Raw genomic sequence first — 16,060 nt, forward strand, 5'->3', positions numbered from 1 at the left:
TAATGCAGCCAGACCGCCAACATGCAGCCCGGCACACCCTCTTAGGTACTGGGCCGCTGGCCCGGCCGACACCCTCCCTGGTGGCCCAGTGAGTGCCACTAAAGTGGTTGCAGAGCTTGCAGTGACCCTACCCTTTAAAAGGGGGCAGACAGTGTGACGCATCAGCATGACGCGGCATGTCCGCGTCGCACTGACGTCATCAGCGCGGCGCTAATGTGCTGAGCACGCCACTGAACGTTCGTCCCGCGAACGCCATGTAACCGGCACACAACACTTTTTGGCTCAAAGAGCCCAAATCTGGAACATTTAATGTCCCATGTCGCCGGGCATAAAATTTTCTTTTAATTCGAAGTGTGCGCCCCAAATCCAGCGTGGGGCCCCCATATCCTTTGACTTGCCATGAACAACACCAAGAGTTAGAATTGCACTTACCTTTGAATACATGCTGCAGGAAATTTAAGAAGATTGCAGTACATTTAACCAAAGGTTTATTATCATAAGCCAGAAAAAAGGGCATTGAATGAAGTTTCCTAAGTATAAACATTGTTGAAATATTGGAAAATTAAAATTCATATACTTTGATTCATGTTGTTACATGTTGCATTTCATTCTGAATTCAAAAATACTGTTTTTGGTTTGTGCAGGAAGGGCAAAAGAAGCAACAACATAAATAACTTGATAAAAACTGATATAAAGAAAGTCACCCCTAGAGGTTTTCATTAAACTGCAACGTGGCACGTTATAAGACTATAAATCCTTGAGGTAAAACGGAGGTCAACTGTAAAATGGCAGCTTGTTCTGATGTAGTACTGTGAAAGCATCTTCTCAAAAGCACCCAGTATCTCGATAGGCTGGAGACTCCTGCTGGCATTGTTTTAGAACTACACCATAAAGAACAGATCAAATTCTGCGGTAAATTCAAACACTTTCTACAAAAGTCCACACAGCTACCACCATTGTAGATAAGGCTTTTAAATCAGAACATATTTTTCATTATTTTTAAAGCCAAGAAAATAAACAAGAAAATAAAGCCACATTTTTTTTTGGATTTGTCTTCTGTTTAACTTTCCAGTTGAATTTCCTGTGAGCATATCAAGGAGATCTCAATCATAGGAACACTGATAAAAACCTCAAAGCACAGCTAACAATGTATTTGGGTTGTGGCTGGACTTAAAGAAAGATATGTGACATTAACTATTTCTTTGCCGGTGTACTGGAGGAAGGAGAATGGTACAGTAGGTTAAGATCTCAGGTTTGAGTACAATTATTAATGTAGAATACTGAATTTTTCACAAATACAACAAATAATGGCTTGCTACTTTGTAGTACTCATTGTAGAAAACATTTTGCTCATATATTTTCTTTATCGGAATGCAATTCGTTTTTGAAGGTTAAGCACCTTAGTCTACGAGAAATAGATTTCATATCAAACAGAACAAATAGCTCCACAGCAATCAAAATGGAAAAAAATGATTTGTGAGGTTTAGATCATCAAGTGATCCTTTGACAAACAACAAAAATGGAAGGAAAAGCAATGTGTGAGGAGGACACAAAAAATCTGCAAAAGGACATAGACAGGCTAAGTGAGTGGGCAAAAATTTGGCAGATGGAGTATAATGTTGGAAAGTGTGAGGTCATGCACTTTGGCAGAAAAAAAAATCAAAAAGCAAGTTATTATTTAAATGGAGAAAGATTGCAAAGTGCTGCAGTACAGCAGGACCTGGGGGTACTTGTGCATGAAACACAAAAGGATACAGCAAGTGATCAGGAAGGCCAATGGAATCTTAGCCTTTATTGCAAAGGGGATGGAGTATAAAAGCAGGGAAGTCTTGCTACAGTTATACAGGGTGTTGGTGAGGCCACACCTGGAATACTGCGTGCAGTTTTGGTTTCCATATTTACGAAAGGATATAGTTGCTTTGGAGGCAGTTCAGAGAAGGTCCACTCGGTTGATTCCGGAGATGAGGGGGTTGACTTATGAGGAAAGTTGAGTAGGTTGGGCCTTTACTCATTAGAATTCAGAAGAATAAGAGATGAGAAACGTATAACATTATGAGGGGGCTTGACAAGGTGGATGCAGAGAGGATGTTTCCACTGATAGGGAAGACTAGAACGAGAGGGCATAATCTTAGAATAAGGGGCAGTCCATTTAAAACTGAGATGAGGAGAAATTTCTTCTCTCAGAGGGTTGTAAATCTGTGGAATTCGCTGCCTCAGAGAGCTGTGGAAGCTGGGACATTGAATAAATTTAAGACAGAAATAGACAGTTTCTTAAACGATAAGGGGATAAAGGGTTATGGGGACCGGACAGGGAAGTGGACCTGAGTCCATGATCGGATCAGCCATGATCGTATTAAATGGCGGAGCAGGCCCATATGGCCTACTCCTCCTCCTATTTCTTATGTTCTTATGTTCTTATAACTTACTGATTTCACAAGAACACTGGCAGATATTGAATAATCTGTGATTATTTTTGGTAGTTTGATTAATACTAATTCTGGAGCAATTTTATGTTAGTGTAATGCAGCAGTTGTCCTAAAATCATATTTAGTAATGTTTGAATATCAGTTGACAACTATCTACCAGTTTGCTGTGACGGTGTTTGACATAAGTCAAATTATTTTACTGCAACAAACACCTGTATGCAGACATTTCAATGATTCACAGAAGAGTGTCAGCATCTTTATAAGAAGAACCTTAGAGATCACAAGCTAATCAAATGCATTTTAATTTTGAACTTTACTCAAGTAATTGTTGACTGGTCAATTCTCAAATGTTGACAAAACTACCCCTTTGAATCAGTTGGTGAGGAGAATGTTTGTCTTACCATTCACAAGCCAAGTAACCTGAGGCAGAGGCTTGCCATCCACAGAGCACTGCAGTACAAAATCCTGACCCTCGCTCACTCTGCATTCTGTTAGGATGCTTGTGAAAAATGGTGGTATCTCCTCGTCCTTGGATTGACCTAAAATTGATTAATCAAAAATAATCTATTAATACGGTGTACATAAATTCTTTGCATATGCATTTTTTTAGATGCGTAATATGGCCTTCACACAATAATTTCCAATAGCAATCATATATAACACTTCTCATTTAAATAAAATATTACTGTGGGAATCATTGTTGTCCTTGGAAAGTTGATTCATTTCAGTTAGTTAATAACTTCATAGATGTAAAATTCAGATAATACAAACAAAAGCCTTGAAATTACACCATGGGATATAAATGTGCTAAGTTTAATGAATCTGTCTCAAAGTTCCCTCTGTTTTTAGCAGCAGCATTAACCCATTGATTTAAAACAGATTAGTGCCGCTGCCAAAAAAGTAGAGAAAGGAAATTTCAGACAAGCATTCATACACATGTATCCCACATTGTAATTTCAACTAATAAAAACAGCAAATGCTGGAAATATTCAGCAGGTCAGGCAGCATCTGTGAAGCCGAAAGGTCATCGACTTGAAACAATTGGCCGAAAATTCCGGCTTCGCCGGGTCCGTATGGAATGCACATGGACCCGGCAAGGCCACGCAAAAGCCAGTTTTCGGTGATGTGCACGCGCCGTAAAACCGACTTTTCCGATCTGTCAAGATTTCTCCAGATAGATCCTCCGCATCCCCACAGGAAGGACATTCGCGTGGGAGAGATTGGGCTGTTTGCCCAACTCATGCCCAGCAAACGTCCTTCAAGCTTTTACGCCTGGTAAAGGCAGGCGCATCACTTATTTTTACCAGCGCAAGAGTTTTAAAACATATAAAAATTTAATTTAATCATTCATTTTTATGTTAAAATCCCTGTCCATTAACATAAGTTTATTTTTAACCCAATTAAAACACATTAAAACAAATTCCAAAAAGTATTTTTTTTCTAAAACATTTAATGACATTTAATTTAAATTAATTTTAAATATGTGAGGAGTTTTAAAAATTTATTGTGTGTGTTTCTTGTTTAAGGGTGTTATTCTCATTGATAGTAATGAGAACTTGTAAAAACGGAGTTCCCATTTTTATCAATGAGAATACTACCTAGTGATTGGTGGTCCAGGCCCACTTGACTCCAGCATTTCCCTACATACGGGGAAGTCATCTCCCAGTATGCTGCACAGCAAATGAAGCCCTCCGACCGGACTCGAGGCGTTCGTCCGAAAGAAGCCTTTGACCGCAATTTTCCCCCATTTCCCCATTTCTCCCTCCACAGATGCTGCCTGACCCGCAGAGTATTTCCAGCATTTTCTGTTTTAATTTCAGATTTCCAGCATCCACAGTATTCTGCTTTTGTATTCGTGTAATTTCAAGGTAAGTTACGGCTAAATACTATAGAATCTTTCGAGGGATATAGTAAGTTAAGAGGCAAAATTAAAAAGGGTATTAGGAATGCTAAGAGAGAGCACAAGAAATTCTTGGCCAGTAAAATTAAGGAAAACCCTAAGATGTTCTAAAAATATACTAAGAGTAAGAGGGTAACTAAAGAAAGGGTCAGGCCTATTAGAGACCATGAGGGTAATCTTTATGAGGAGGCGGAAGATGTTGGTAGGGTTCTTAACGAATACTTTGCATCTGTTTTCACAAAGGAAAGGGGCAATGCAGATACTGCTAGCGAGGAGTGTGATATTCTGGATGAAATAAATATAGTGAGAGAGGAGGTATTAAGGGGTTCAGCAGTTTTGAAAGTCGATAAGTCCCCAGGCCCGGATGAAATGTATCCCAAGCTGTTGAGCGAAGTAAAAGAGGAAATAGCAGAGGCCTTGACCATCATTTTCCAGTCCTCTTTGAATCTGGGCATGGTGCCGGAGATTGGAGGACTCTTAATATTGTACCCTTGTATAAGAAGGGAGAAAGGGATAGGCCGAATAATTACAGGCCTGTCAGCCTAGCCTCAGTGGTGGGAAAATCTTTGGAAAAAATCCTGAAAGGCAGGATAAATCTGCATTTGGAAAGGCAAGGATTAATTAGGGACGGTCAGCATGGATTTGTTAAGGGAAGATCGTGTTTGACTAACCTGATTGAATTTTTTGAGGAGGTAAACAAGAGGGTCCAAGAGGGTAGTGCGTACGATGTAGTATATATGGACTTTAGCAAGGCTTTTGATAAGGTCCCACATGGTAGACTGGTCACGAAGGTTAAAGCCCATAGGATACAGGGCAAAGTGGCAAGTTGGATCCAAAATTGGCTTGGAGGTAGGAAGCAAAGGGTAATGATTAATGGATGTTTTTGTGACTGGAAGGATGTTTCCAGTGGGGTTCTGCAGGGCTCAGTACTAGGTCCCTTGCTTTTTGTGATATATATCAATGATTTAGATTTGAATGTAGGGAGTATGATTAAGAAGTTTGCAGACAAAACTAAAATTGGCTGTGTGGTTGATAGAGGAGGAATGTCATGGGCTGTAGGAGGATATCAATCTGCTGGTCAGGTGGGCAGAGCAGTGGCAAATGGAATTTAATTCAGAGAAGTGTGAGGTGATGAACTTTGGGAGGGCTAATAAGGAAAGGGTATACACATTAAGCGGTAGGCCACTTAATAGTGTAAATCAACAGAGGGACCTTGGAGTGCTTGTCCACAGATCCCTGAAAGTAGCAGGCCAGGTGGATAAGGTGGTGAAGAAGGCATACGGAATGCTTGCCTTTATTGGCCGAGGCATAGAATATAAGAGCAGGGAGGTTATGCTTAAATTGTATAATACTTTGGTTAGGCCACAGCTGGAGTACTGCGTGCAGTTCTGGTCACCGTATTATAGGAAGGATGTGATTGCACTAGAGAGGGTGCAGAGGAGATTTACTAGGATGCTGCCTGGAATGAAGAATCTTAGTTATGAGGACAGATTGGATAGGCTGGGTTTGTTCTCATTGGAACAGAGGAGGTTGAGAGGAGACCTCATTGAGGTGTACAAAATATTGAGGGGCCTAGACATATTGGAGTAAGGGTCTATTTCCTTCCATTGGTGGAGGGGTCTATTACAAGGGGGCATAGTTTTAAAGTGGTTGGTGGAAGGTTTAGAGGGGATTTGAGGGGAGGCTTCTTTACACAGAGGGTTGGGGATCTAGAACTGGAAGAGTGGTGGATGCAGAAACCCTCACCACTTTTAAAAGATGGGCACTTAAAATGCAGTAACATGCAGAGTTACGGACCTGGAGCTGGTAATTGGGATTAGTTTAGATGACCTTTTGTTGGACGACGCAGATATAATGGTAAGTACTGCAGGGAATAGAATATGACCAGGGTGATCTCCTGGACTTGTTTCGATCGCCTGAATGGGTCGGAGAGGAATTTTTCCAGAATTTTTCTCCCTAAATTGGCCTGGGTTTTTATCTGGTTTTTGCTTCTCCCAGTAGATCACATGGCTCCGGTTGGGGTGGACTGTAGAATGTTTCAGTGTAAGGGATGTCGCAGTTGTGTGAGGTGGACTGGTTGGGCTGGGTGCTCTTTGCTTTTCTGTCATTGTTCATAGGTTTATATGTAACCCTTAGGGCTGCTGACCAAGGACCGTGCAGCTCTTTGTCGGCTGGCGCAGACATGATGGACCGAAATGGCTTCCTTCTGAGCTGTAAATTTCTATGTTTCTATGTTATCTACCATTTGATTTTTTTTTTGATAAATATGAAATCATACAACTTTGCTGCTGAAATCTAAAAACCTTGTCTATAGCATAAAAACATTTGTTGTCAATATTACTGGATGAACACATAATGTGCATATATGACATTCCTCTGCTATTTTAATGTAGGGGTTAACCAATTTATTTTAAAAGGTCTGCAAAAATAGCAAACATAGGAATGTCATGTGAACATAAGTATTCCTCAGATAATATGGCCAACAGGAATTTCTCAGTTTATATTTTTGTCTGTCTAAACTATAGTTGTTAAATAAATCAGTGAATTATTTCACAGAGCTCACACATTAGAATTAGCTGGTGCAACTAAGGCTACAATTGGAATTATGAAAATGCTTAGAAAAACAGTCAATAAATATTGAATATTCTCAAACAATTTAACAATGATCATCGTAATTAATTTGGTCACTAATTTAACTGTTTTGACTGAAGTGAGGAGCATTTGGACACCAGTAACATTTGTCAACAATGACACATACAACAGCACTGGTAATAGCCATCATTCTTTAGAGCTCGTAGAAAGTAGCAAAATCTACAAAACCAAAATAATATTATAAGGAAAATACTCTTCAGAATTGGCTTGCACGTGGAATTGTCTCGTTTTATAACCAACGATTTGCAGCTGGCCTTCAAGACTGCTATGGTCTTGAATTACAATCTCAAAAATCCACAACCCGTCATTATTCTTCAACCATTCTATATTCATCATTATAAGCTGTAATAATTGTGATATTTATGACAGGTCAACAAAGAATTTTCCAAAAACAGTATAATACAGCCTTAGTATATAGACAAGTCTTCATGAATCAGTGTTAGGTGCCATTAGACTAATGAGATATCAGTGACCCTTGAAATTTGTGCAGAGTATTTATTTAAATTAAATACAGTCCTTTTTGCACTCGTGCTCAGGAGCAAGGACAGGGGACTAGGACAGTCTTCGTAGCAGCTCACTGGAGCTTTATCCTAGCCTTGCTGCAGAGGGCACAGGTCAAGATATTAAGGGCCCACCATGGATGAGAAGACTGATGACAAACCTCATGGACCTTCTAAATGCACTGGCCTGCCTGCCAGTGAGCTTGTGCACAATGTCAGAGAGCATAGAGGAGTCCAGCTCCAACTTTAGTACTGTTTTCGCACGCAGCTTTGAGACCATGCAGTCAATCATGGTCAGCTCTAAGATCACTGCAGGGGGCTCACAGCAATGGAACTCTGGTGGAAGCTCTGACAGCTTCGATGGGAGCTCAAACTGATGCCATATTGGCTCTGGGGTCCAGCATCTCCTCTGGCTTACAAACTCTGAAGCAGATCGTGGATAGGGGTTTTGCGAGCATCCCCATACATCTGTACTGTTCTCGGGTCCAGCAGTGGACATGCCAAGGCTCAGTCCCAAGAGTGGCATGGCTCCATGGAAGAGGCACTTGCTGTTTTTTCTCAGGATGACGGCACACCTACTGCCCCGCCAGCCTCACAACCAGTGCCAAACTGCCTTGGCCAAAGCTTAGATCCAGCTGTCTGCAGCCGGGTCCTTGACAGCCATGATCGCCCACTTTGGCCTATCAAGTGCCGACAGTGGAAGTTCAGCAGTCCTCCACATCCCAAGCTGTAGCAATTGCGGAACCACCGAGTAAAAGCACTAGATCAGGCAATCAAGTACACAAGGCAGGGACTAGGGTTTTGCACAAGGGTGATTTGTAGATAGATATGATTGGTGTAATCATTTGTCAAATCAAGACTAGATTTGTTTAGAATAGTGAAGTAAAATGTTTTGGGTAAAAAAATTTCCCTGCGCCCAAATTGAGCACAGGAACCTTCCAGGGTGGTCCTGGGGGTGGTTGTGCGATGCTGATTCCAGCACTACCCAGATGCTCTGCATAGCGCTTATGCGTTACAATGCTCCTCCCCTTTCATTAAAGGGGGGGCCGTTGCACAATATGCACGGCCCTTTGGTGGCTGCCACTGGGTCACCAGGGCCAGCAGCTCGGCACCCAAGACGGAGTGCCGGACTGCATGATGTTGGCTCGGACCATGCTAGGGCTTCCATCATCGAGCCGACCGGAGTCGGCCAATGAACAAAGATGGCGGCCCAGGATGCTGCAGGCCTCCCCTTTAAACAGCGCCCCGAGAACAGATGTTAACATCAGCCCACGCCAGCCTTGCAGCCCATGGGGCAATTTCCACTGCAGGGTGTTAAGGGGTTGGCACGGGACGGTAAGCGGTCGCTGAGTAAAGTGATGACATCATCGGCGGTTGCGCGATGGCCCAGGGCGATAACTACGGGTGGCGGCACTGTCAAGGCAGCGCCTTCCAAACTCCCGGGGCAATTTCCCGGGAGACGGTAGCACAACCCTCCCCCGGACGAAAACTGCCTTACCATCCCCCGGAGACGCTAGTGGAGCGCAAAATAGGGGCAATTTTGTCCCCTTTGTTTTGCTATTGTTGTTGGTCTTCATAATCTTTGTGAAGTAACAGGAACATCCATGAAGTTCTACAGGGCATGATATGGTGAGTGATAAGAGGGAGTGTTGATGCTCTCGGAAGGGGATTGATGATTCCGGTGAATCTCTCCTCAATAATTTGCTGCCTCACAGCTCTGGAAGCTTGCAGCACTGAGGGGTTGTGTGTTTCCTCTGCATCCTCACATTCATTGTCACCATCTTCCTTCTCAGGAAGTTCCAAGGCAACTCCTCTTTGTATTTCAAGATTGTGGAAAATGCAGCAAACAATTATGAGTTTTGACATTCTGGCCTGTACTGAAGGTCTCCTCTGGAGCTATCCAGACATTGGAACCATTATTTCAGGATGCCAATGGTTTGTTCAATCAGAACCCTTGTTGTTGCATGGCTCTGATTATATCAGTACTCTGCATCTGTGTTCCTGGCATTGCTGCCAGTGATCACCAATAAGTTGAACACTGAGCGATTGGAAGCCTTTCCTGTTGACAACAGTGCTGGTTTGTCATGTGGAACATGCAAGGCTTTGTGCATGCAATCTATGAAGCCCTGCATCTGTGGAAATCCAGCAAATTCCACTGCTTTTTCTTCCTGCTTGCCTTTTTGTGGCTATGACGTTGTAATAGAGCTCCCCTGGTGGACTACTGATGTACTGCAACTACTGATGTAAATAATAAAGGATCACAGATGACAGTTACATAGAAACATAGAAAATAGGTGCAGGAGAAGGCCATTTGGCCCTTCGAGCCTGCACCACCATTCAATATGATCATGGCTGATCATGCAACTTCAGTACCCCATTCCTGCTTTCTCTCCATACCCCTTGACCCCTTTAGCTGTAAGGGTCACATCTAACTCCCTTTTGAATATATCTAACATACTGGCCTCAACAACTTTCTGTGGCAGAGAATTCCACAGGTTCCCAACTCTCTGAGTGAAGAAGTTTCTCCTCATCTTGGTCCTAAATGGCTTACCCCTTATCCTTAGACTGTGACCCCTGGTTCTGGATTTCCCCAACATCGGGAACATTCTTCCTGCATCTAACCTGTCCAATCCCGTCAGAATTTTATATGTTTCTGTGAGATCCTCTCTCATTTTCTAAATTCCAGTGAATATAAGCCTTGGTAATCCAGTCTTTCTTCATATGTCAGTCCCGCCATCCCGGGAATCAGTCTGGTGAACCTTCGCTGCACTCCCTCAATAGCAAGAAAGTCCTTCCTCAGATTAGGAGACCAAAACTGTACACAATATTCAAGGTGTGGCCTCACCAAGGCCCTGTACAACTGCAGCAAGACCTCCATGCTCCTATACTCAAATCCTCTCGCTATGAACGCCAATATGCCATTTGCCTTCTTCACCGCCTGCTGTACCTGCATGTCAACTTTCAATGACTGATGTACCATGACACCCAGGTCTCATTGCACTTCCCTTTTTCCTAATCTGTCACCAAACAGATAATACTCTACCTCCCTGTTCTTGCCACCAAAGTGGATAACCTCACATTTATCTACATTATACTGCATCTGCCATGCATTTGCCCAGTCACCTAAACTGTCCAAGTCACCCTGCAGCCTCTTAGCATCCTCCTCACAGCTCACACTGCCATCCAGTTTAGTGTCATCTGCAAACTTGGAGATATTACATTCAATTCCTTTGTCTAAAGCATTAATGTATATTGTAAATAGCTGGGGTCCCAGCACTGAACCTTGCAGTACCCCACTAATCACTGCCTGCCATTCTGAAAAGGACCTGTTTATTCCTACTTTTTGCTCCCTGTCTGCCAACCAGTTCTCTATCCACGTCAATACATTACCCCCAATACCATGTGCCTTAATTTTGCACACCAATCTCTTGTATGGGACCTTGTCAAAAGCCTTTTTGAAAGTCCAAATACACACATCCACTGGTTCTCCCTCGTCCACTCTACAAGATACATCCTCAAAAAATTCTAGATTTGTCAAGCATGATTTCCCTTTCATAAATCCCTGGTGACTTGGACCGATCCTGTCACTGCTTTCCAAACGCACTGCTATTACATCTTTAATAATTGATTCCAACATTTTCCCCACTACCAACGTCAGGCTAACCAGTCTATAATTCCCTATTTTCTCTCTCCCTCCTTTTTTAAAAAGTGGGGTTACATTAGGAACTGATCCAGAGTCTATAGAATGTTGGAAAATGATCACCAATGCGTCCACTATTTCTAGGGCCAGTTGCTTAAGTACTCTGTCTTGCAGACTATCAGTCCCTGGGGATTTATCGACCCTCAATGTCTTCAATTTTCCTAACACAATTTCCTGACTAATAAGGATTTCCTTCAGTTCCTCCTTCTCATTAGATCCTCGGTTCCCTATTATTTCCGGAAGGTTATTTGTATCTACCTTAGTGAAGACAGAAACAAAGTATTTGTTCAATTGGTCTGCCATTTCTTTGTTCCCCATTATAACTTCACCTGATTCTGACTGCAATGGACCTACATTTGTCTTCGCTAATCTTTTTCTCTTCACATATCCATAGAAGCTTTTGCAGTCAGTTTTTATGTTCCCTGCAAGCTTACTCTCATACTCTATTTCCCCCCTCCTAATTAAACCCTTTGTCTTCCTCTGCTGAATTCTAAATTTCTCCCAGTCCGCAGGTTTGCCGCATTTTCTGGCCAATTTATACACCTCTTCCTTGGATTTAACACTATCCCCAATTTTCCTTGTTAGCCACAGTTGAGCCATCTTCCTCGTTTTATTTTTACGCCAGATAGGGTGTACAATTGTTGAAGTTCATCCATGTGATCTTTAAATGTCTGCCATTGCCTATCCACCATCAACCCTTTAAGTATCATTCGCCAGTCTATCCTAGCCAATTCACACCTCATACCATCGAAGTTACCTTTCTTTAAGTTCAGGACCCTAGTCTCTGAATTAACTGTGTCACTCTCCATCTTAATGAAGAATTCTACCATACCATACTGTAAGAGCCATCTTGTTTAGTGTGCTTCTTAGTGATGTTGTAAGGATATATCACATTGGCGATGTAGGATAGATTTCTGGATTCCCAGGCTGAAATTTTTGTTGGTGGATGGTCCACCAACACTTTGAGAGGTTCTTTGTTTTGCAGAATAGCTAAACACCCATGGTAAATTTCAAGCACACTTGGCTGAACTGTCAATATTGGCAGAATCAAGATGGCTGTGTCTGTGAATATAATAGAGCGCTTGGGTGAGTTCCATCATGACCGAGAAACTTTCAGAGCATATGTGGAGCGGCTAGAAATGTTTTTTAACGCGAATAGTATCATCGAAGTTCCCGATAATAAAAACTGTAACCGGATGGTTTTAGAAAGAAAACAGACTATTTTCTTGACTGAAGCAGGCCCCAATGTGTATGAAACCCTGAAAAATGTGCTTGTTCTCATCAAGCCAAAGGACATGCCACTGACGGAGATTCAGCACAACTGTCCTAAGCCCCTGGAAATTGCTGAAAGTTATCATTTTGTAACACAAAATCAATTAACTGACAATTGTATCAGAGAGTACATTGCAGCATTAAAAAAGCTATCCATTCACTGTCATTTCGGAAACTTTCAGGACCGAGCATTGCGTGACCACTTTGTTTGTGGGATGAAAAATGAAGCAAGCAGAAGAAAGTTGTTGACAACCCCTAACTTGCCTTTTGATTTAACTTGTCAGACAGATATGTCGATGGATATGGCTGACCAATAATCCTGAAAATTTCGTGCCATTTCCAGTCGTCAGACAACCGAGGTGAATCGCCTGCAGGTTAAAAGTAACAGACAGTTGGGCCCCAAGATCTCAGCAACTGGTCAATTGAGTTCATTGAAATCGTGCTATCGGTGCCTGGGACAACACATCGCTCAAGGCTGTCCATTTGTGAAGGCAGAGTATTCCTTCTGCAAGAAAACTGGGCATTTTGTGAAGGTATGCCGACTGAAGAGTAAACTAACTTTCAATGCTATCAGTAGAAATGGCCAGACACTACATAGCATGGAAGAGAAACAACAGGACGAAGGTTCTGGAGATACACGTCGTCAGGAGCACGAGGGTACCTAACAGCAATTCATGAAGTATCGTCATCCAAGTAGACGTTACAGGAACCAAGATACCCATGGAAATAGACACTGGTGCATCCATGAGCGTTCATCCTCGTTCGAGGGACCGCCTATGATGATGATCTCGACAATTTGAGTGATTTTCGACTGGAGAAATTGAAGATAGAGCTGGGAGGCTACTCAGGAGAGCAAATCCCTGTTGTAGGACATATCACCGTACCAGTGAAATACAATGATCAGTTTCAGAGCTTGCCTCTCATAGTAGTGGCAAGAGACAAGCCTGCCTTGATAGATAGAAATTGGTTGGGAGCACTGAAGCTGGATTGGAATCAGATTTTGTACGTGGAAATGAAATTTGCATCAAAAAATTATGTCATCAAGCAATATCCGAAGGTGTTCTGCGAAACAGGCAGTCTGATCCAAGACTTCAAGGTGAGTGTCAAAGTGGAGAAGAACGCAAGACCAGTTTACTACGAGCCACGTCCAGTACCACACACACTCAAGGAGGAAGTGGAGCAAGAACTCAAAAGACTGAGGATATTATCTCTAAGGTAGAAGAAGTGTTCTATTTCTCATACATTGATGAACTGCCAGTCACAGCTGAAGAGATTGGCAGAGCAACTAAGCGTGCCCCAGTTATGTCAAAGCTGTATGATTACACAGCAAATGGCTGTCCATTTATCAGATATCAAAGGAAGATATTCATCCAAACTTCGTTCGTAGGAATGAATTATCAGTGGATAAAGATTGTATCATGTTGGGTGCAAGAGTAGTTATCCCAAATAGGTTCAGGTCCAAATTGTTAGGAGATCTTCAAGACCAGCACATGGGAATGTGCTTGACCAAAAGTTTTGCATGCAGTTCCTTATGGTGGCCAGGTTTAGATAAAGATATAGAGTACATCATTAGTCAGTGTGAAACATGTCAATCGCTAAGCAAGAAACCACCATCAGTACCATTACAGCCATGGAAATGAACTCCCAGAGTGTGTCAAAGGTTACATGTAGATTTTGCTGAGCTAGAAGGACAACAGTTGTTCATTGTGACTGATAGTCATTCGAAGTGGGTAGCGGTGTTTCTGATATGGAAAATAACAAGTAAAACACTAGACAAATTGCGAAGAGTGTTTTCTTCATTTGGCCTCCCAGAAGAAATTGTGTCTGATAATGGACCGCAATTTGTTTCAGAAGAATTTGCTCAGTTAATGAGCAGAAACTATGTGAAACATACCAAGGTTCCACCGTACCACCCTGCTTCAAATGGTGCAGCAGAACGCTCAGTACAAATTGTAAAACGTGCTCTCTTCAAGCAAATGTTGGATCCAAATCCAAGAAATGGCAGTTGTTGTTGGACCATAAACTAGCAAATTTTCTGATTACTTATCATAATATTCTTCATGCAAAACTACTGATAGAACACCAGCAGAGTTGTTTCTCGAATGACAGCCACAAACTAGGTTATCGTTAAAGCCAAACTTGGCACAGTCAGTCGAAGAGAAACAATCAAGACAGAAAGTGAATCATGATAGAGGTCGAGTAAGAGAGAGAAGTGTGAAATTGAATCAGAAGGTTAGAGTGAAGAACCATCACCATAAATGGTTAAAGTGGTTACCAGGAAGAATAGTGAAGATATATGGTCCTCGCACATATTTGGTTAGAATAGACTGGCAAATGATACTTAAAGGGGTTGACGGTGGCTAGGCAATGGCAAACATTTAAAGATCACATGGATGAACTTCAACAATTGTACATCCCTGTCTGGAGTAAAAATAAAACAGGGAAGGTGGCTCAATCGTGGCTAACAGAGGAAATTAAGGACAGTGTTAAATTCAAGGAAGAGGCATATAAATTAGTCATAAAAGCAGCAAACCTGAGGACTGGGAGAAATTTAGAATTCAGCAGAGGAAGACAAAGGGTTTAATTAGGAGGGAGAAAATAGAGTATGAGAGGAAGCTTGCCAGGAACTTAAAAACTGACTGCAAAAGCTTCAATAGATATGTGTAGAGGAAAAGAATAGTGAAGACAAGCGTAGGTCCCTTGCAGTCAGATTCAGGTGAATTTATAATGGGGAACAAAGAAATGGCAGACCAGTTGAACAAATACTTTGGTTCTGTCTTCACGAAGGAAGACACAAATAACCTTCCGGAAATACTAGAGGACCGAGGGTCTAGAGAGAAGGAGGAACTGAAGGAAATCCTTATTAGTCAGGAAATTGTGTTAGGGAAATTGATGGCATTGAAGACCTGATAGTCTGCATCTCAGAGTACTTAAGGAAGTGGCCCTAGAAATAATGGATGCATTGGTGATCATTTTCCAACAGTCTATCGACTCTGGATCAGTTCCTATGAACTGGAGGGTAGCGAATGTAACACCACTTTTTAATAAAGGAGGGAGAGAGGAAATAGGTAATTATAGGCCGGTTAGCCTGACATCATTTGTGGGGAAAATGTTGGAATCAATTATTAAAGATTAAATAACAACGCATTTGGAAAGCAGTGACAGGATTGGTCCAAGTGAACATGGATTTATGAAAGGGAAATCATGCTTGACAAATCTTCTAGAATTTTTTGAGGATGTAACTGGTTGAGTGGACAAGGGAGAACCAGTGGGTGTGGGGTATTTGGACTTTTAAAAGGCTTTTGTCAAGATCCCACACAAGAGATTGGTGTTCAAAATTAAAGCACATGGTATTGGGAGTAATGTACTGAAGTGGATAGAGAACTGGTTGGCAGACAGGAAGCAGGAAGTTGGGATAAATGGGTCCTTTTCAGAATGGCAGGCAGTGACTCGTGGAGTGCCGCAGGGCTCAGTGCTGGGACCCCAGCTATTTACAATATACATTAATGATTTGGATGAAGGAATTGAGTGTAATATCTCCAAGTTTGCAGATGACACTAAACTGGGTGGCGGTGTGAGCTGTGAGGAGGACGCTAAGAGGCTGCAGGGT

At 42.1% G+C, this 16,060-nt stretch overlaps 1 protein-coding gene across 4 annotated transcripts in view; it reads right to left on the reverse strand.

Moving 5' to 3' along the window:
* mylka (myosin, light chain kinase a) overlaps positions 1-16,060 on the reverse strand; it is a 579,206-nt gene that overhangs the window by 245,671 nt on the left and 317,475 nt on the right. For all 4 annotated transcript variants that reach the window (XM_070875645.1, XM_070875646.1, XM_070875644.1 and 1 more), the window contains one exon: positions 2,828-2,965. In XM_070875645.1, the coding sequence (XP_070731746.1) occupies positions 2,828-2,965 (138 nt within the window). The remainder of the gene's footprint in view (positions 1-2,827; positions 2,966-16,060) is intronic.

This window comes from Pristiophorus japonicus, chromosome 3 (genome assembly GCF_044704955.1).
Source record: "Pristiophorus japonicus isolate sPriJap1 chromosome 3, sPriJap1.hap1, whole genome shotgun sequence".
NCBI lineage: Eukaryota > Metazoa > Chordata > Chondrichthyes > Pristiophoridae > Pristiophorus > Pristiophorus japonicus.